The sequence below is a fragment of the Anabrus simplex genome, chromosome 1, assembly GCF_040414725.1.
Source record: "Anabrus simplex isolate iqAnaSimp1 chromosome 1, ASM4041472v1, whole genome shotgun sequence".
Lineage (NCBI taxonomy): Eukaryota > Metazoa > Arthropoda > Insecta > Orthoptera > Tettigoniidae > Anabrus > Anabrus simplex.
The window spans coordinates 579,209,654-579,230,643 of record NC_090265.1 but is presented as its reverse complement, the minus strand read 5'-3'; the positions used below and the strand labels follow the sequence as shown (position 1 = coordinate 579,230,643).

General features: G+C 40.0%; 1 protein-coding gene across 1 annotated transcript in view; it reads right to left on the bottom strand.

Annotated features, from left to right (window-relative positions):
- Positions 1–20,990, bottom strand: part of LOC136870373 (probable tubulin polyglutamylase ttll-15) — a 157,019-nt gene that overhangs the window by 119,758 nt on the left and 16,271 nt on the right. The window contains exon 4 of the mRNA XM_067144914.2: positions 16,704–16,823. Coding sequence (XP_067001015.2) covers positions 16,704–16,823 — 120 coding nt within the window. The remainder of the gene's footprint in view (positions 1–16,703; positions 16,824–20,990) is intronic.

The following is a 20,990-nucleotide window of genomic DNA, read 5'->3' as shown; positions in this document are numbered from 1 at the left end:
TTCCCTCCTCCATCCCCAACATGTCCAAACCATCTCAATTTATTCTTCTCCATCCTATCACTCAGTTTTTCTACCCCTATTTCTTTCCTGACCTCAACATTTCTTGCTCTGTCTCCTTGTCTTCCCTACCATACTCCTCAGGAACTTCATCTCACTGGCCTGCATTTTACTCTCATTTCTTCCTGTCAAAGCCCAAGTCTCTGATGCATACGTTAATACAGGGGTATATATATATACACATTCATATATTTTGAGAATAAACACTTCCCCCATAAGGAGGTTGTCCATAGGGATAAAGTATACTAAATATATTTATTACTATATAAATGACTTCTCAGTATGGATAATGAACCTTTCAAGGCTTTGAGGACCACATTTTTCATCAACGACTCTGATAGTTAGAATCTTGAGCAGAATTCTTCGAAAAACTTAGGAATTGTTCCTCTTGCACAGATCATGAGGCCTATAACCTTGGTGTTATCCAGTCCGTTCAGTCCCTATTCATGTTGGTAGAAGGGGATAGTTGGTTTGTGGATGCTTTTCTTTTTCTTGTGTACTTCACTGGGCAGGTTAGCATGTGATTCAAACCGAACCGTAGGATCGGCTACTTGCTTTACGTCGCACCGACACAGATAGGTCTTATGGCGACGATGGGACAGGAAAGGGATAGGAGTGGGAAGGAAGCGGCCGTGGCCTTAGTTAAGGTACAGCCCCAGCATTTGCCTGGTGTGAAAATGGGAAACCACGGAAAACCATTTTCAGGGCTGCCGACAGTGGGATTCGAACCTACTATCTCCCGAATACTGGATACTGGCCGCACTTAAGCGACTGCAGCTATCGAGCTCGGTAACCGTAGGATCAATAATACATTCATCGCTGTTATTTTTTAAGACTATCATATCATTCCTATGGGTACTGCCATTCTCCGACAATCCATGAACCTCTTTATGCACTGTGTAACCAGCGCCTCTCAATGACTGAGCAATGGAGCGACAATGCCGACTACGGTTATTGTCCTGGAACTTGCCTGGCATGGCTCGAACGGCTGCAACGTTAGCGGTCATCTTTAGAGCATCAAGCCAGTCACTGCAAGACAGGCCATCATGGTGTGTTATCCAACTGTTCACTAAAAAGGTTTTCAGTTTCATTTTCAAGGTAACACCTTTTCCCTTTCGAGGAAGCTGACACCATTTTTGGAATTCCTGATTTCTCAATAGGCCTAATTGTCTTACTTCCTTGGAATACAAAAGACCATTCCTGGAATTTAATAAGCTCATGCAGGGTTAAATGTGCAGGTTTTGTAGGCATTTGTTACTCTCCTCAGAGAGATGCCTACTTCCCAAAATGTAAGGGTTGCCATTTATTTGTAGGTTAACAAGGGTGCTAATCTGTTGCAGGACAGTTTCCCACTGTGATTGGAAAAAGCCTAGACCTTCAAACTTCTGGTGTGTGTACATCATACCGTTGTGTGTGTCAGCAGGAAGCTGGAGGATTTCTTTCGGCGCGCATTTTATTTTTGTCACCGTCTTTCAGAAATTTCAGAGGAATACAGTTCAGCACAACTGTCTTAAATGGATAATGGAAACTAGGAGTAACAAAATCAACATGGAAACTAGTACTGTCACTAACAATACTCTTGTTTTATCAAGCAGAAGTTTAGTGCGCAGCAGAAACAAAACGATTTCATGATATTCGTTCTCTCTTCTAAATGGAATACGTTGAAACAGGCATGTAAAACTGCTCGGAACTGGATTTGAGTCTCATAAGGCAAAAGAACAGGCACTAAGAGGCTATTCTGCCAAAAACAAGAAGAACGTCTTAAAATAAGGGCAGATTTATTCAAATAAATATCAAAGGAAAAGCAAACAACTTTGTGGCCTGGCGTAAAAGAATTTAAAAAACAGCAAGGAAAGCAAACAGGCCCTTTTTGTAACAAGCATCTTCAAAAACATCTGCAATCCCAGAACCAAAAGAAATATTTAGATTCAAATTAATAAATTCAATATTCCAGTCAATTACTTTACCTTCATTCATTTTACTCCCAGTCAGTTCACTGGCCTCAAGCCAATGTTGTAAAGTTATTCTTTCATATTGTCATCGGCTTCACACCAAGTCAAACCAAAAAAATTCTTTACCTTCAAAAATCATAATTCACACCCATAATAATCCCCAAAGAAGCCTCAAGGGATAAACATTGGAAAACATACCTGACGTAAGAGAAAGGGCAGAGAGGTAAAGGTAAGATCAGACACGTGCTGAAAGGATCATGGAAGGTGATATTTGAATAAATAAATGCATTGCCATAGTTACCTTGGATAAAAAAAAAAAAAAAAAAAAATAAAAAAAAAAAAAATAAAAAAAAATTGTAAAAGAGGAATATCGTTAAGAAGCTAAACATACAAACAGCAAAAACTGCCAAGATTAGAGTAAATGCTAGAGTTAATTAAAATTGCCAAATATGTAAAATCATACTAGGAGTAGTAACTTAGTAACACACCACAGCCAATCGATCACCAATTATAATACAAGTTAGGTATATGCTCATATTGCCCACTCTAAACAGTGAAACAGATCACAACCTGAAAGAGGCCTTATTATGAACACATCTCCCCTCACAACTAATAACTCACTCTGCTAAACGCATCCCCATACCATATGGACACTAGGTGCATGCAACAGACACGAAACATTAAAACAAGTCTTTAACGTTTGAGCAGTGAACCGTCACCATACAGCGTAAATAAAACAGCTTCGAACCACACACAGCATTCACTGCACCACACATACAGCACAACAGGATGTATAGCAGCAGTAATTCTCAAAATTATGCAAAGAAAATTAAAAACTAGTGAAAACAAAACGAAAAGATATCTGGCTTGAGCCATAAGGTTAACAGAGAAAATCATAAAACTCCAATAGATGTCTATGGAAAGGCATCTCATCACCAAGTTAACAAAAAAAAACACATTCTAAAGGAATGATTCAAAAACTATCATGATAAAAGTTACCTTGAGACATCTGGAGATATAAGTCATTTCAAATCTCTGGTATCCCTGAGAGATAGTAAAATAACCTTTAAATCGATTGAAAATTCGTTTATAAGTAAGAAAGGCCATATTTATAGCATTTGCCTCCATTTTCAATCATAAGCAAAATGATGAGTCAAAAGGAGAATCAGGAATGTCAAGGTAGAGCAGAAAGAAAAGTACAGCATCTCTTTACATTTCATAGAAACTTCTATGTTCCACACCAGATTCCTTACATTCCTGCTTGTACACTTCTGCTGATCTTCATATCCAACCTTGCATCTTGGATGATTTCACTTCCCAAATATATGAAGTATTCAACGACCTCAAGGTTTTGTCCCCTGATACCAACAATTAGAGTAAGTCGGGGAGAGATGGCGCACATTTTGTAATGATCGCGCAGCAAGTCTTCGCCAACATTTCTATTAGCTTATTTTTATGCTAGACGTCATTCCTTATATCTCTCCTCACTGCCTTTTGAAGGAAGTAGTCTTAATATAAGTAGATTGCAGAAAGAGATCGTTTATTTGAAAGTGTGTCACCTATGCCATCTCTCCCGTAGTGTCCAGGTGAGATGGTGTTATGTACTTGATATACTAAGGAGGGGAGAAATTAAGTAAACTATGATGACAGGTTTAATACATTTATTTACCTTATTTACCTCACTTGTCTATTATTCCTTGGTCATTAATGAATCTATTAATTATTTAAACTTCAAGATTTCTCGCTCAGTCCTTTAAGGAGATGCTTTTCCTTACTCTCCCCTGTCCACAATCATTACACAAGTTCTTATACACTGAACACAATTCATTCAGCACTTGTTGCAGACGGTACACTTAATCCAATCATCCTCCTTTTTTGTCAAATAATAGTTCTGCCAGCATTCCACACACTTGTTGCAATCATCAGATATTGCATTATTTTACCCATGCTGAATCATTTTGGCTGCTTCATTGGAATGAGGTTTTTCTCCTTTCCTACTCTTTCCCGTTGTGGTAGTGGTTGCAATTTTTCTTTGCACTTTGTTCTTTGGGTTCACTGAGATTTCTCTTTTGTTGGAGATATTTTGCTTTAAAGTTGCATTAAAGGCATGTACCACAAACTTCGATTAGGCTGTAGCTGCTTCCTCTTCTCCACAGTTAGTATAATTTGACACAGAATTAAACAAAATACATATAGGCTATATAATATACTTTATATTTTATTTAAAAACTGATCAGAGAATGGAAACCCATTTTACACCTAAATAGAAATTCAAAGAATACCACGCCATCTCTCCCGGAAATGCAGCGCGCCATCTCGCCCGACATTTGGGGAGCGATAGCGCACCCCTGCCCCAGGAACTGCGTTGGCCCAACATGGCGTATATCACACCAGCATAGTCGTTGACTAACCTAGTCACCCGCCTAATTTAGCTTGAACAACTCAGTCAGTGGGCTTTTACATCATGCCGTAGCAAAACTTTGAAGGTAGAGAAGACGTACTTACCAGAAATATCCAGGATTTCAGTCGAAATTAATCGCACTATGTGACATCCAACAGATAGTTTTTGTTCTCACGTTCACACTGTACACATGAGAAGCAGTGGTCGAACGATCTAGTGGGCGATTGCCGCACTGGCCTACCCTGCGCCATCTCTCCCGAAATCACTATATTTCTCTTTCTCCTTTTGTCTGTCATAGGGATAGATAGATAGATAGATAAGAAATGGGTGAGCCCTGTTTTCGCAGAGCTCCACACGTAGGTCTATGAAGACCCTTTGTGCCCCTTGAACGGGTTTGCCTATTCCAGACCTAGTGCTCCTATAAAGGATACCAGTGTCCGGATTTTGGCGTTCCTGATGTCCTCCAGGCTCACAAAATGTGAGCCCAGGTATCGATGTCTAGTGCCTGCAAAAGCCTCGCACTGACATAACACATGCGCGGAGGTCTCCTCCTCCTTACCGCATCTTCTACACATCGGATCCTGGGTGATTTTCATGATGTGTAGGTGTCTCTGTAAGGTATTGTGGCCTGTTAACAGTCCAACTACCATTCTCATTCTGGTCCTATTCAAATTCATTAGGACCTTTTTATAGCTTTGACTAGGCCCTTTGATAAGTTCACGTGCCTGTCTTGCTATGGTTAACCTCTTCCAAATATCTAGGTGAGACTGGTTTATCCATTGGGATATTGCCAGTCTCACACTTCGGAGTGACACTCCCAGGAAGGGCTCTGGTCCTGTGAAGGAACCCATTGAGCCCTGTTTCGCTAGTTTGTCAGCTTCTTCATTTCCACTGATTCCTGTGTGCCCAGGAACCCATAATAAGGTAACTGAGCTAAGCTCACACAGCTGATCTAACATCCTTTGGCATTCCCAAACCAGTTTTGATGTTGTTTTAACTGCACATAGTGCTTTTAACGCTGCCTGGCTATCACTACATATAGTGATGTGTCTTCTGTGTCCAGGCATTTTCCATATATTTAAAGCACAGGCTAGTATTGCGTATACTTCAGCCTGGAAAACAGTAGCATATTTACCCATAGGAAGGGAGAGCCTTGTCTTAGGCCCCCAGACCCCGGCGCCTGTGCCCGCCTCCGTCCGCGAGCCATCTGTGTACCATGTACAGCCCCCAGACTTAAGACGGGCCCCAGCGTCCGCGGCCCACTCCTCCCTTGTGGGTATCACCACTGTGAATTTATAATTCAAATTAAAGCTAGGCTTCATCAGATCCCCGATCATCATTGTCATAGGGCAAGTCTGGTGAAGCCTTGTAAGAATAGAGGCATGACCTCTATTCGGGTTTTTGAAGGACCATCCTCCGAGTGACCAAAGGCGATAGGCACTCATTCCCGCTATTACCTTAACATATAAATGTAAGGGGGGAAAACCTAGGATGGCCTCCATTGCACATAATGGTGTAGTATCCAGTGCCCCTGTTATTCCTAGACACGCAAGTCTTTGGACACTGTTTAACTTGGTGCTCACAGTTTTACTCTCTGAGCCTGGCCACCAGACTATAGATGCATAGGTGATCGTGGGCCGTACAATGGAGATATAGAGCCACTGGACCACCCTAGGTCTTAGGCCCCAAGTCTTCCCGACGGCCCTGCGACAGGCCCACATAATCTTGCGAGCCTTATCCACCTTATGATCTATATGTTTCTTCCAACTCAGTCTTGCCTCAAGGATTACCCCTAGGTACTTAACCGAGGTTGTCTTAACTAATTTTTTTCCGAATAGGAAAGGCTCTGACAGTCCGTCTAGCCTCCTCCTCCTGGTAAATACCACGAGCTCCGTCTTATCGGGATTAACCGACAAGTCTGTCTCGTGACACCATCTTTCCACCCTACGTAGAGAGCTCTGTACGAGTTCGGAAACCGTACTGGGGAAATTTCCTACCGCCATCAGGCTTATGTCGTCTGCATAGCCTTGGGCGTATATTCCTCCAACATTTAACCTGGTAAGTAGTTCATCCACTACCAGACACCATAATGTTGGTGATAATACTCCTCCCTGTGGACACCCCCTGTCTATATTAGCTCTCAACATTACAGCGTTGAGAGTAAACAGAACTTGACGGCCCTGCAGTGAGGCCATAATCCATTTTATGAGCATACTGCTCACTCCTCTTCTCTCTAGACTACGTTCTATGGAGCCCAAAGATGTATAGTTAAAGGCCCCTTCTATATCTAGGAATACAACCATAGCAAGTTGTTGCTGATCCAAGGCACTCTCCAGCCTAGAAACCAGCTGGTGTAGTGCCGTCTCAACCGACTTCCCTGGTTGATATGCATGTTGATGAGAATGCAGGGGAAAGTCTCTTAATACTTTCTCCCTGATATGTCTATCCACCAGTCTTTCCAAGGTCTTAAGTAGAAAAGACGTTAGACTAATGGGTCTATAATCCTTAGGTCTAGTATATGAAGACCTTCCGGGTTTAGGTATAAATACCACCTTCGCCTGACGCCACAAGGAGTACACGTACCCCATAGTGAGACAGGCTCTAAAGATTCTGACCAGGTATGGTATAAGGACCCCCCCCGCCTCCTGAAGAAGCGCCGGGAAGATCCCATCCACACCTGGGCTTTTGTAAGGGGCAAAGGATTCTAATGCCCACTTAACCCTTCTTGGGGTAACAATCTCTGCGGCTTCCCTCCAGCCACTTTTATCGGGTCTGAAGGATCCGCTCGATTCTACCTCACTATTCGTGATTACCGAACCTGGAAAGTGGGCATCAAGCAGTAAGCTCAGGGTCTCCCCCTCTGTGGATGTGTATCCACCAGAAGGAGTCTCCAATGAGCCCAGCCTTGCCCTTCTATCCAGGGTTAAAATTTTATGAAGCCTTACCGCTTCATGTTGACTTTCAATGGAGTCACAAAATTGTCTCCAAGATTTCCTAGAAGCCTTCTTGACTTCTGACTTGTACCTTCTTTGAGATTCTTTGTAAGAATCTAGGCTTTCTTGATCCTGAAGTTCCCTGTATTTATTCCAGAGCCTTCGTGTATTTCTCCTCAGGTGTTCAAGATAACTCTGTCATAGGGATTTTGAACCAAATCAAAGTTTCTTTAACATAGAGATAATTTATTGTTTCTTCTTCCTTTTGGTAGATATTACAACTCTCTCAACAGATCTTTTCCTTTTCTTCGAGTACATTAAAAGTCACCAATTTCAGTAATGTGAAAACCGATCGTGGTGACAAGCAATAAAGCAGGGCTCTCTGATGAGAGTATTTCTTTGCTTTTGACCAACACAGTAAAACCTCGTTAATTAAAAGTCAATGGGACGCTAAACTTGGACTTCAAATTACGTGATTTCAACCACTGCCAACTCGAAATTCAGATATGTCAGCCCTTGCTGAAATCACAAAATATTCTAAGATGCTTTAATGCATGCAATCACCTTGGTTCACAGTTAAACCTTTTAAATGCCGCAGGAAAAAATGTATTTCCGAAATGTATCCAACAAGGTGCATTTATTGAAATAGTGCTCTTGGATAATGCCATACTGTCAAACGTAACCTCACACCCGGAAAAAATAAAAACGATTCAAAAAATTATCTACTGTATATGCACAACGCAATTTAAAGCCCTTGCAAAGGGGAGTCAACAAGACTGCCCAAACTGGAAACACACGACACCAACAAAATAACTTAAAAAACCCAGACATATATTTTATACAAATATCAAGAATAATAAATAACGTTGTACAGTACCTGAAAAGTTTGCAAATGCTTAATGCTCCAGAAGGTTGGGGTTTTTTTGGTCACACATTAGGCTTATTACCTTTAAAGAAAGAAAGTAAGGGAGGTTGCTTCATTTTTTTATATAAACACTAGCTATGAAGTGCTCCATATGTGCCATAGCATTAATTGTAGTGTCGTCAACATCACTTGCACTTATCACAGAATCAAACATGGCTAGAGCGGCAAGTACATCACTCTTTGATGGAATAGTTGCCGCCTGCACCGTAACTTTGTCGTGTTCAACATCAGCTGTAGCTGCATCCCTCTCCGGCATCACGTGATCACAGCCGATCATCATCATCATCATGGTGGGATCCCGCTCTTCTGAAGTAGTCTCCGCATGGTCTATGGCAATGTATTCGGCGAAAGGTATACCGACATCGGACTTTTGCCGCAACTCCTCCCATTCATCTTTGCTGTCTTCTTCTACTTCATTTAACAAACCGAACCATGCTTGACAAAGCAGTTCTTGATTGTTAATGAAGGAATAGCGCTCAGGTAACTGTCACACTCTGCATTGCAACAATCGCGTTCCACTTGCGTATTTCTCCCGCCGGAATATTTCTAGCAGCTTCACGGAGAAAGTAACACACCAGTCGCTTTCTGTAGGCATGCTTCAAAGGTGAAAGTATACCTTGATCTAGGGGCTGCAAGTAGCTCGTAGTGTTGGCCGACACAAACAGATGACTCACATGTTTTAAAATTAAATTGTTTGTGTGCAGTGCACTGATCCAATAACAGAAGTACTTTTCTGTCCTGGCATGGCATTTTGCACTCAAGGCATACCAGCCACTCCTCAAAACTTTTGCCTGTCATCCATGAATTTTTAGATGGCTTGTATTTGCACTAAAGTGCCTGATGCCCTTAAAACATCGTGGTTTCTCGAACTTGCCTATGATGAGGGGAGGAAGTCTCTCACTTCCGCCCGCACTGCAACACAGGACTGTGACCCTATCCTTGTAAGACTTTCCGCCATGGAACTTCTCTCCTTTAAAACCATAAGTTTGTTTGGGCTCTGCATTGAAGATACTGTTCGGTGCATATGAACTGATTAGGTGAGCCCCGCATTCTTGCCAACTGTCTGCATCGCTAGTGTTCACTGATTCTGCTTCTCCGCACACTGCCTGCCACGTGATATTGTGCCGTTCCTTAAAACACTGAAGCCACCCGTTTGAACACTGAAACACAAGCCCCATCTTTAGCACTAGTTCATTTGCCTTCCCCTTAACAATCTCACCATCACCAGGGATATTGTTCGCTCAAAATGCCAAAACTACTCGATCAATTCCACTTCCAAATCAGACTTTTTAGCTCCTTGAATGCACATTCCCTTTGCTGTATCAACACCCTGCATTTCTTGAGCTACTATGCTCTCACGATTTTTTAAACGCGTTGAAAGTGTGGACACAGGAATTCCCAAGTCTTCAGCTATTTTGGTTTTCATTTTTTGTCTCTTGTCGAGCTCCCTTATAAGTTTCAACTTCTCACTCAGTGTCTTGGAAGAATACTGATGCTTAGTCACGTCGCAACACAAAAAAGGAACAAACATGCCCTAAACTAAAATACCGTAGCAATAAACTAATACACAGTATTAATAAAATTATAATAACTTCGAAGTTTATAACTGCACACTAAAACTGAAAGTAAAATGAGTAACTACAAGAATACAAAAGAACTATGATTTCACTAGAACTTGGCAACTCTGAAGCACGCTGTAGAAACACCAAAATCAAAGTTCAGAAAGATACCCCTGCATGTTCTGGAAGACGCGTTCTACTATCATGACACGGAGAATTTTTAATTCAAATTACACCGTAAAATATCATTTTTAAAAAAATGAAGGAGAGTTTTGAATCAAAAGTCTGAATTGCAATACTGGGACCAACGTTGTTCTTCAAATTACGAATTATCTGTATTTTGAATTATCAAGGTTCTACTGTAGATGTCTTGAGTAATAGTGCTCTTAATTCCAAAGATAGTCCATTGATAAGTGATGGCCTGGAAGACATTAAAAAATGGATTATCGTGAATTCACTTGATTTAACTGAAGATGACACTCTATGGGAAGATGGTGAAAACAAATTATGGTTCTTCTGCTAGTGATGATGACAACAGTTATGATAAATAGAGGTAAGGGAGCATGCAATTATTGATTTTAATATTTTACTGCACACGTTAACATTAAATTAATAAAAATTGTAATTTGCATATTGTCTTTTTGCTTTTGGAGGTAAGAGTCCCAGATGCTTCTGTAACAGCATGTGAAGATTATGATGCGTTTCTTTTTTAAAAAAATATTTATTTAGTTTTGGAGTACAACATTATGTAGGATTAATTTCTGTAAGTAAAACACAAATTCAAGCCATTAAAAAAATTCTCTCAAACATTACGGTGCATGGATTATTTGATGGTGCAGAGAATTCGTGTATATACAGTATGTCATTTGTCCACTTTTGAAGCAAACATTTTTTAATACTCTGTTTCAAATGACGATAACTTACTACTACAGCATCATAGGTACTCATCTCCTCATAAATTTGGATTTGAAGACAATCTTCAGAAATTCAAAATGTAATAGGCAAGTAACTGAATTCTGTTACATAACAGTTCAATATACGCTTTTCTGTTCAAATTAAACATACATGTTTCAACCCATGCAATAGCATAAGGTTGAAGAGAATATGTTTCGCTGTTAAAACTGAACATGAATATCAACACACGTAACATCACCAGATTCAAATTCAGGCAGTGAGAGATTTTGAAGTGGAGCAGTCCAGCTGTCTTGATACCTCTTGAGCTGCAGATCTCCTGTCAAATGGCTTCCAATATTTGCCCCTTATTTTGACACATACATGTTCGGCAAATACTGAATGGTATTCCAAGCACGTCTGATTCGAACAAAAAGAAGAAGAATAGCAAAGGCAGCAGCAACAACAATAACAACAACAGGGAGAAGATGGGGAGCACTAATAAAACACCTAAATGTAAAATACAGTATGTCATTGACCTAGCCAGGGCGGCGGGGCATGGTGTAACGGAAGGCAACGGCCTGACTAGGCAGCTGGAGTTGCGCCATTAACAAAGCAATGGTTTTTAAACACCTTACATTCTATGCTTGAGTGGAGAGAAAACAGGGCTTCTTTAAGATGAGTTCAAGATTGAAAGTTAATAAGTATTTAAACAGAAATAAGCATAAATGTTTACAACTTTCTAAATATTTGAGTATGATTTGATAGAATATGATTATATCATTTCAAGAACCAAACATGTCATTCAATTTTCATTAAGCTGTTTCTTTTTCTAGTTACCTTCTGGTACCTTCTTTCTTTCTTTCTTTCTTTCTTTCTTTAGTTAGCTTATAAATTTATTATTCAAAATTAGTTTCAGCAGACTGAAGAACCTAACAGTTATAAATTAACTGAGTTGAAACCAAAAAGAGATGGCTTACGATAGTACAAAAAAAATGAAAATCCCATACGGTCAGTTTAAATCCCGATACATAATTGTACAGTCCATAGGGACTAATTAATTAACGAACACAAATCCTTAACTTTTAAGCATTCTTGAAGGACAACTGATCATGCCATGAATTGTGCCCATAACCTTATGCATACGAAGAGAGTACCTAACAAATTAAGCTACCTAGCACTGATGACCTGTATACTGCTTTAAAGAAATTTTTAAGTCTTAGGCTAAGGAGTGACAGTGAAAAACAGAAAAATATTGCTTTTTGTTGACAAATAAACAACCCTATTAACAAAGATTGGAGGGTCCACTAATTAAATACTGTAAATTACATGTGATTCATATGTGCAAGTGACATCAGTGTAAATGGATTCTTGTATGATTTTATTTATTTAATCGTGTCAGAAACGTACATTATACTTACAATAATAATAATAACAGGACAATAACAAATCTGGTACTATAATCATTAATCATTTCTGATGATGGCAGGTAACGATGTGATTTAAGCTCTCTATAAATACAAAATTAGTTAAATGTGGTGTGACCAGTAAGCAGCTAATTTACATGCTTCCTTGGTAGTGTCCATCACATTCTGGAGAGGGCAAGTAGTTGGACACAAGTTACAAACAAGGAGATGGCTCATTGTCTGTTCTTCACCACATTCACATAGAGTGGAGTCACAGACAATACTCCACTTTCTCATGTTGGTCTCTGTTCTTCCAACTCCTGAGCTTAACCTGTTGAGTGTCTTCCATGTTGACCAGCTTTCCTCGTGGCCTGGAGGAAGTCTTTCGGAAGGCGTCATCCATCCTGCAAGGTGGCTGGATCTGGAAGGCCATGAATTCACTCTGAAGTTCGATGGTGATTAAGTGAGGCTTTCAGTTGTATGGAGAGTTGCTGGATGGTACCCATGTAAAGTATGGGTCGTCAAGTTCAGTGCTTTAGATTTCTCCAGTCTGGATGCACACTCACGGCGGATATCTGGAGGTGGGATACCTGCTAGACAATAAACTTTATCAAGTGGTGTAGATCTCAAACATCCTGTAATGAGTCTGCAGGTTTCATTTAAGGTGACATCCACTTGATTAGCATGACTAGATCTACACCAGACAGGGCAGGCATATTCTGCTGCTGAATAACAGAGGGCTATTGCTGATGTTCTTAAAAGGAGAGGATGCGTCCCCCAGGTTGACCCCGATAATTTCCGAATAATGTTGTTCCTTGCAAATACCTTCCTTTTGGTATTCAGACATTGTGTTCTATAGGTTAGTGCTCAGTCAAGAGTTACTCCTAGATATTTGGGAGTGAAGCAGTGTTCTAATATTTTACCTTCCCAAATCACTTGCAATTTTCTCGCTGTCTGTCGATTTTTTAGGTGGAGGGCACAGACTTGTGTTTTTGATGGGTTTGGTTTTAGTTGGTTCTCTTGGTAATAACCACTTAGAATTTGTAGAGCATGGGAGAGCTTCTCTTCAACTAGTTCAAACGTTTCTTCATGAGCTGCCAGAGCGACATCGTCTGCATAAATAAAGCTCTTCGTCCCTTGTGGGTGAGGCTGATCTTTGGTGTAGATGTTGAAACGTATAGGTGCTAGCACACTCCCTTGTGGAAGGTCATTCTTTAAATTCCTCCATCTACTCCTCTGGCCTTGGAATTCAACAAAAAACCTTCTATTCTCTAGAAAGCACTCAATCATTTGGGTGAGTTTATAGTCCTTAGTTATACTGTGCATTTTATGAAGCAGTATATGGTGATTAACTGTATCATAGGCTGATGTCAAGTCAACAAAAACTACTCCAGTGACTTTGTTGTTTTCATAGCCGTCTTCTATATATTGTGTGAGGTGCAGTATTTGGGAAGTACAACTTTTCCCTGGTCGAAAGCCGGCTTGTTCTGGTATGAGTAATGGGTCTATCACTTCAGACAGTCTGTCCAGAATCATTCTTTCTAAGATTTTGTATAAATGGCACAACAAAGAGATTGGTCGGTAGTTCTTCGGATCACCTGCGTTCTTGCCAGGTTTGAGTATTGCTATAACTCTTGCTTTTCTCCACAGTTTAGGAATTTTGTAATATTTGATGCAGTTGTTGAATAAGTCCAAGAGCCATTGCTTACTGACAGGACCAAATCTTTTGAGTTGCTCAATACAAATGTCATCAAAGCCTGCCGCCTTATCATTTTTGCATTTATTCAGCGCTCTATGTAGATCTTCCATAGCAAACCGGTTAGAGAGAATGCTGTTTTCCTGATTAGTCAGCTTTTCTTCTTTTTGTTTTGACCCTCTCCCAGCTTTATTTGGTTTGCCGCTCTCTACGAGCTGACTAGCTATTTGATTTGCAGAAACGTTGCTATGAACTAAGGTCTTAGTTGTATCATTACTGAGGTGCCTAAGTAACCTTCATGCATTGTAACTGTTTCTTCCCATATCCAGCTCTTCCATTAATTTAATCCATTGGTTACGTTTGGATTCTGAAATGGAGGAAATAACACGCTGTCCGCTGTGGATAGTTTCGTCACTGAAAGGATCTTTTTTGAAAAGGTCTTGATATTCTTTCAGCAAAGTGGATGTTTCAGAGGTAAGACCTTGAATGTAACTGGTCCTACATCCTCTAGGAATAGCTTTTCTGGAGCAATACTGGACGACTTCCAAGAACTCTTCATATGCCTCTGGAACGGGATCAATTGTTGTAATCCTCTCATCAAGCATTGTGGTAAACCTCTGCCAGTCCGCCTTCTTGAAATTGTACTTTCGCCTGAAGTGCACGGTGTGTGGCCAGATTGCTGGTACCAACTGACACATAATTGGGCGGTGTTGTGTGTTAGGAATCGGTGTACAAATTGACTTTATTCTTTGATTAGCTAATTTCTCGCTCACAAAAATAAGATCTGGGTTGTATCCATGTTGCCATCTACTACTATTAAAAGATGGAGGAAGTTTATTATCATGGATCAAGGATAGTCGATGCATACTCTAGTACAGCATCTCCATTTGAATCATCTTGAGAATAACCCCAGACAGACTATTGAAATCACCAACAATAACAGATGGTTTCTGACTGCTGAAATTAGCAGGAGGATTAAATGAGAATACCTCATTGGGAGGCTTGTAGACAGAGGAAATTACAAGGTTACTAATTTCTACAGTAATTATTTCAACATTATTTTGTTCTGTGATGGAAGTCGTAAGAATTTTAAGATCTAGTTTGGCAAAGATGGCACTAACATACTGGCCGTGAGGTCTTTCGGCCACTAATTTCATTCCTCGGATCTTAGGGCGCTGTTGATGAATGTCCCTATGTGTTTCCTGAACACATAATAAATCACATTTGTGGGTGTAACAAAGGTTGTGTAATAGCTCTTCTTTACACATTGATAATCCTTCTATGTTTACAGAAATAATTGTAATGATTGGCTCTGATACGAGCCCTTCCCGATTGTTGGAAAACATCTTACTCATCTTGTATGAATTGTATTGTTTCTGGAATGCTGACATTTAGTTAGGTAATGGAAATTAAATTTCCAACTACCTATGCAGGGGCACCACGAGCAGGAATCAGCTTCACCCCCCTCGTGTATAATCATAAAATGTTACATCAGTGAATCAAGACAAGCCAATGTGATATATCGAATACTGATGACTGTAAGTTACATGAAATGTCGTTTCCAATTGCAGCTGAGACTGATGATGACCCACTGGAAGGGTCGAAACTACTCCCTAATATATAATGATTAAATAAATAATATTATCACACATAATTTACGATACTGAATAGGTGGACTCTCCAATCTTTGTTAATAGTGATAATTGTCAATACCGAGCATAATGAAATTAATTTCACATGAAATAAGCAACACATATTAAAAATAAATTTTGTAATACTAAATTAATAAAAACAATAATAATCAACATATAATGTCAAAATAGAGTAAAACACAATATCTGCTGTATAACCTGTGGACCAGAGAATCATCAAATGTTGAAGAAACATCTTGTAATGCATCTGATTTCAATACATCAATGAGGAAAGATTCAAGATTTGAAGATACCTGAATGCTAGTAGCATCAAGGCATTAAAAGTTAATAAACCATTTTAGACTGTTTCTGCCACACAGTTTCCCAAGACATGAAGAGAATATCAATGATGAGGAATGTTTTGTTTTCTTCCTCTCCAGTGGTTTAGCATCACATTAACTACGGTTAGTTTTTGGCAAAGGTGTGATAGAAAAGGCCTGGGACTGGGAAGGAAGGAAGCGGCCATAGGTTTATTTAAGGTACAGTCCAACATTTTTGGTACAAAAATGGGAAACTATGGGAAAATCTTCAGAACTACTGAAGCTGAGGTTCAAACCCACTATCTCCCAAATACAAACTTACTGCTTTGAGCCTCATACCACGCAGCCAACTTGCTCGGTATTTAGCTTTTCTTTTAGGTGTGTATAGCATATGAAGGTAAATGACTTCACAGAAAGTCAAGTGAGTCAGCTGCATGGTTCAGGACGTATAGCAATTAGCTTGTATTTGGGAGATGGTAGATTTCATCACTACTGTTGGGAACCCTGAAAATGGTTTTCCATGATTTCCCATTTTTGCACCAGGCAAATAAACATTAATGGGAAAGAGGGTTACCCAGACTAAAGTGGCTGAAATCAATCAAGAATAGTATAACAACAAGAAACCTGGATTAGAACACAGTTAAGGAGGAACAGTGGTGGATGGATAGAGGAAGATGAAAAGGTGCCATAAACATCCCAACCTGGCAGGATGATGATGATGATGATATACCTTCATTAAGGCCACGGTCGCTACCTTCCCAGTCCTTGTCCTGTTGTATCTCATCATCACAGCAGGACTTGCCTGAGTTGGTGCAATGTAAAACCAATATTTAAAAAAAATCTTCGTATGAAGCTGATTAATTCACAAACCCATTTGGGATCACCTAAAATTAGTTTACATGCATGATACTATCATATTTGAAAATGCATACATATTTGAGCAGCAACTCTTTATCCTGAGGGATCTTGAAAGCCTTGGGCACGTGAGACAGCTGTGATGTTGCCAACTCCAATTTGTAGGTGATGTAACCATTTCCTGGGAAATGATTTACCTGCAATGACATACAAAACCATTCTCTTTTGCACAGTTCTTTTTCTCAGAGTAGTTTATGGAATAAGCATTAATTTAACCAGAATTTTTAATATAAACCATTATATGGTCACAATGTAAGACTTCCAGAGCTGCCAACTCAAAAAATTTTCAGACATCTGACATATTTCAAAGAACTGTCAAAATAGAGGCAAAAAACCATTATTAGTAACCAAAAGCTTAAGACACCTTAAGCTATCATCCCCAAGAATCAGCTTAATAATCTGTATTACTGGGATATCTGTAACAGCATATATTTAACTTCAAAATTTGCTATGTGTATGTACATACATAGGTCGAGTCATAAGTAATGGCAACTATTTTCTTTCTCATGAACAGGAGACAACACAGAAAATCTAAGATATGCGTTTGGAAAAATATGGTATGTACTTGCGTATGATGCCACTAGATGGTGTACGTAAATAACAGTGTGGGTCTAAGCATGCCCCCAAGTTCAGTATGTGAGTAAGAGCATCACAAAATGGAAGTCAACAAGCAAGAGCAACGATCGTATATTAAAATAGCAGTTTTCCACGGCAGAAATGCACGCCAATGCCATGCAGGGATGCGGGAAGCATTAGGTGTGTATGCCATGCCCTATAGAACAGTGGCGTTAGCGATACACATGCAGCGAATGGTATTCAGTGCCTGCTCCACCGCTGGCAATGCACAGTGGAAACCTTGGGTGATTATTTCGAAGGTCTGTAACCAGTGAAGACCTGTCCTTTGTACGCAGTGTTGTGTATTTGCTGTCTATACCATACTAAAATAATGTTTACCAATGGCCACTTTCCTACAAGAATCTCCTGAAGTCAGAATTTGTCTTCAGGCACTATGCATAAGTATATGCCCTATATTTCGAAATGAATATCTTAGACTTTCCGTGTTGTCTCCTGTTCACGAGAAAAAAAATAGTTGCCATGACTTATGATTCGACCCTTGTATACAAGGGGCAATCAAAAAGTTTCTCTTCGATGGCCGTACAGTCCTGAATTGGGATGCCAATCAGGCAAAATCATGTGAGCATTGAGGCGCTCACACTACCCACATACCAGGTTGAAGATTCCCATGTGGTAAAACACCGTGTCCTGCTGAGTGAAGAAGGCTGTAACCGCCTGCTGCACATCCTCGTCTGACAGGAAGCGTCGACCTTTCAACGCCTTTTTGAGGGGCCGGAGACGTGATAATCGCATGGGGAGAGATCAGGACTACAGGGCCTTATTGCCTCATCCACTGCCCGTTTTTTGTTGTCCGTAATGGATGAGACTGACCTTCCAGATTGACCGGTGTCTTGTGCCAAAACGAGACTAACACGGACCTTGGTGCACCATTCCACAACGGTGGTTTTTGACAGACATACTGCCCCAGGCACAGTCTTCATTCTCCGATGGATGTCCACCGGATTTCATCCTTTGGCAGTCAAGAACAGAATAACAACACGTTGGTCCTGTTTAGACGCATTTGGTAATTACATTGACATAGTTCACGTGGCCGCATCTAACGCGTGAACCTCAGCACGACACAACTGCCACACTAATCCCTTCGCCTACATGTCGGTACTTATATACCCACATCAGAGTTGCGCTATATAGCAACACCCTCAAACTGAAACTTTTGATCACGCCTTATATTACACATTATGAGTATATACGAGGAAAAACAACATGCAGTCAGCTATGCAGAAGCAACAGAAATGCAACACAAGCACAAAGTTGGTAACGTGGGATTTTGAACACAAAATTGCCGTTCATTGTGTGGCAGATCAATACCATGTACACTTGGGCCCTAAGATGTGCTCGAACATAAAGAGGCATATTCAGCACCACAGAATCCAACTTGTTTTGGGGCAGATTAGCCCACTCTTGAATAGCAGCTTCAGTCAGTTGCTGATATTTGTTTATTTATTTATTCGTTCAAGAAAGGCCTCAACAAGCAGGAGGATCAGGATGGTGGGCAATTGCTCTCTTCAGTATATGCCATGCACGTTCAACACAGTTCATGGATGCAGGATTTGCCAGCCACACCATTTGTTGTATGCTATGCATGTCAAGGACTGATTGACCACTCTGGCTCAATAGGCACAAGCATCCACTTGTATAAAACTCTCACTCACAGTGGCAGCAAATCCTGTAACTACAGCATGAAGGATGTTAGCTCTGTATACTTGACTAGTCGTATTACCCTGGATAGAAATCAGAGGTGCATGTCAATCAAACATAATCCCACCCTAAAAACTGATGGAACCCCCTTACTGCTGACAGTGATCCAGGACGAAGGACTTGTTCCATATCTCACCAAACTGTCTTTAGATGCTAATGCTTCTGTTGCGTGGGTGCAAGTTTATGGTGACATGATAAGGAAAGAGCATATGTTCCACTGTTCCTGATGCTATGGGCTATGAGTTGTTGCCTCACTTAAGCTGCCCTATGGTGTGGTTTAAAAAACCAACCAACCAACCATTAATCTACATTTATTGCTGTCGCCCAGGTGGCAGATTCCCTACCAACTGCTTATCTAGCCTTTTCTTGAAAATTTTTAAGCAAGTTGTTTTGTGTGGGCATCCCGTTCTTTCTCAGTCTGCAACCATTTGTATCTCCGTGAATTTTCCCAAGTTCTGGAGACAATGCTCTGACTTACTCCTGCACGTGCTGGCTATATACCACCATCCTTACAAGAGATGTTAAATTGACCAACACCACAAATGCCTCCTATCAGACAAGTGCCTTTTTCTCACAGTGTGATCTGGTTTTAATGTCATGATGTGTCTCAGACAATGACCTACAGTACATATTGGAAACATGTTTGAGGTACCGTGACATATACCATGTGAAATCATAATATCCAAAACTCTATGTGTACCGTATAAATAATAGAAATACGAGAGAAAAGTCAAGTCATATATAGAAAAACAGGAGCATAATAGAACTGTTGGTGTGTCTACACTGTTAGTCTATATATTCCTTTCAATATTTTTCTATTTCTATGTATGAACTCTTGACCCATTGAGATCCATTTCTCCTTATGTTTTTGTCCTGTGTTCCCAGTCTTCTACAACCTGTATTCATCTTTATCTTGTCTCACCCCTGACTTTCTTCTACACCTCACACACCATGACTGAAGATCTGTCAAGATGGCTCCTCATTGAATGTTGATGCCTGTAAAAGCAAGGAATCAAAAACACATTCATTGGGGAATTAGAAGAAAAGGATGTGTAAGAATGGGGAATGATTTCAAGGCACCATGTGTGAATATGTGGAGATTATCTTTGCCTTTTCATGTCTTCCATGCTGTCCCTGCCCTTTTTTTTTTCTGCATTTCTCTCTTCCTACACTGATCTGTCGTTATGTTTATTCTACTACTTACTTAATTTTACTTCCTCTTCATGGATTAGGCTAATAGCCTGTTCCGACCTCAGATTTCATTCCATCTCTTCATAGGACGACCAATATCTCTTCTTCCTGTAGGATGGTATTCCAGCGCAAGTTTTGGGATTCTGTCGTTATCCATCCTCAGAACGTGGTTTTCCCAATTTATCCTGTTTTGGAATATTCTTTCAATCATTGAGAATATATTTAATTTTTGTCTTATCTCTTCATTTCGTATTTTATCTTTTAGGGAGTATCCTTTCACTGATCTTAGGAATCTCATTTCAGATGATTGTATTTTATTCCTATAGCTTATTTTATCTATCCGTGTCTCACTTCCATATAGCAAAGTTGGTACAGCCATAGTCTTATAGAATTTAAGTCGAGTATCTTCTCTTACTTTCCCTTTCAGTGTTCGGCGAATTGTCCCACACATATATTGAAATCGATGAAGCTTCTTCTTCACCTCGTCATCATCATTAAAAGATATTTCACAACCAAGGTACTTAAAATTTGTGACTTGTTCTACTGGTTGATTGTCGATTACTATCTTCGCTCTGATAGGATATTTCCCTTGCCATGCCATAACTTTGGTTTTTGTTGTGGATAGCCGAAGATTATAACTTTTACAAATGGTGTTTAACTGATGTATTGATTTCTGGAGTTTATCTTCAGTTATGTTTATTCTATTACATGTTACTTATTTTATATTCCTAACTTTCTATACATATCGAATGGCTGCGGGGTTTGAATCACGTAACTAT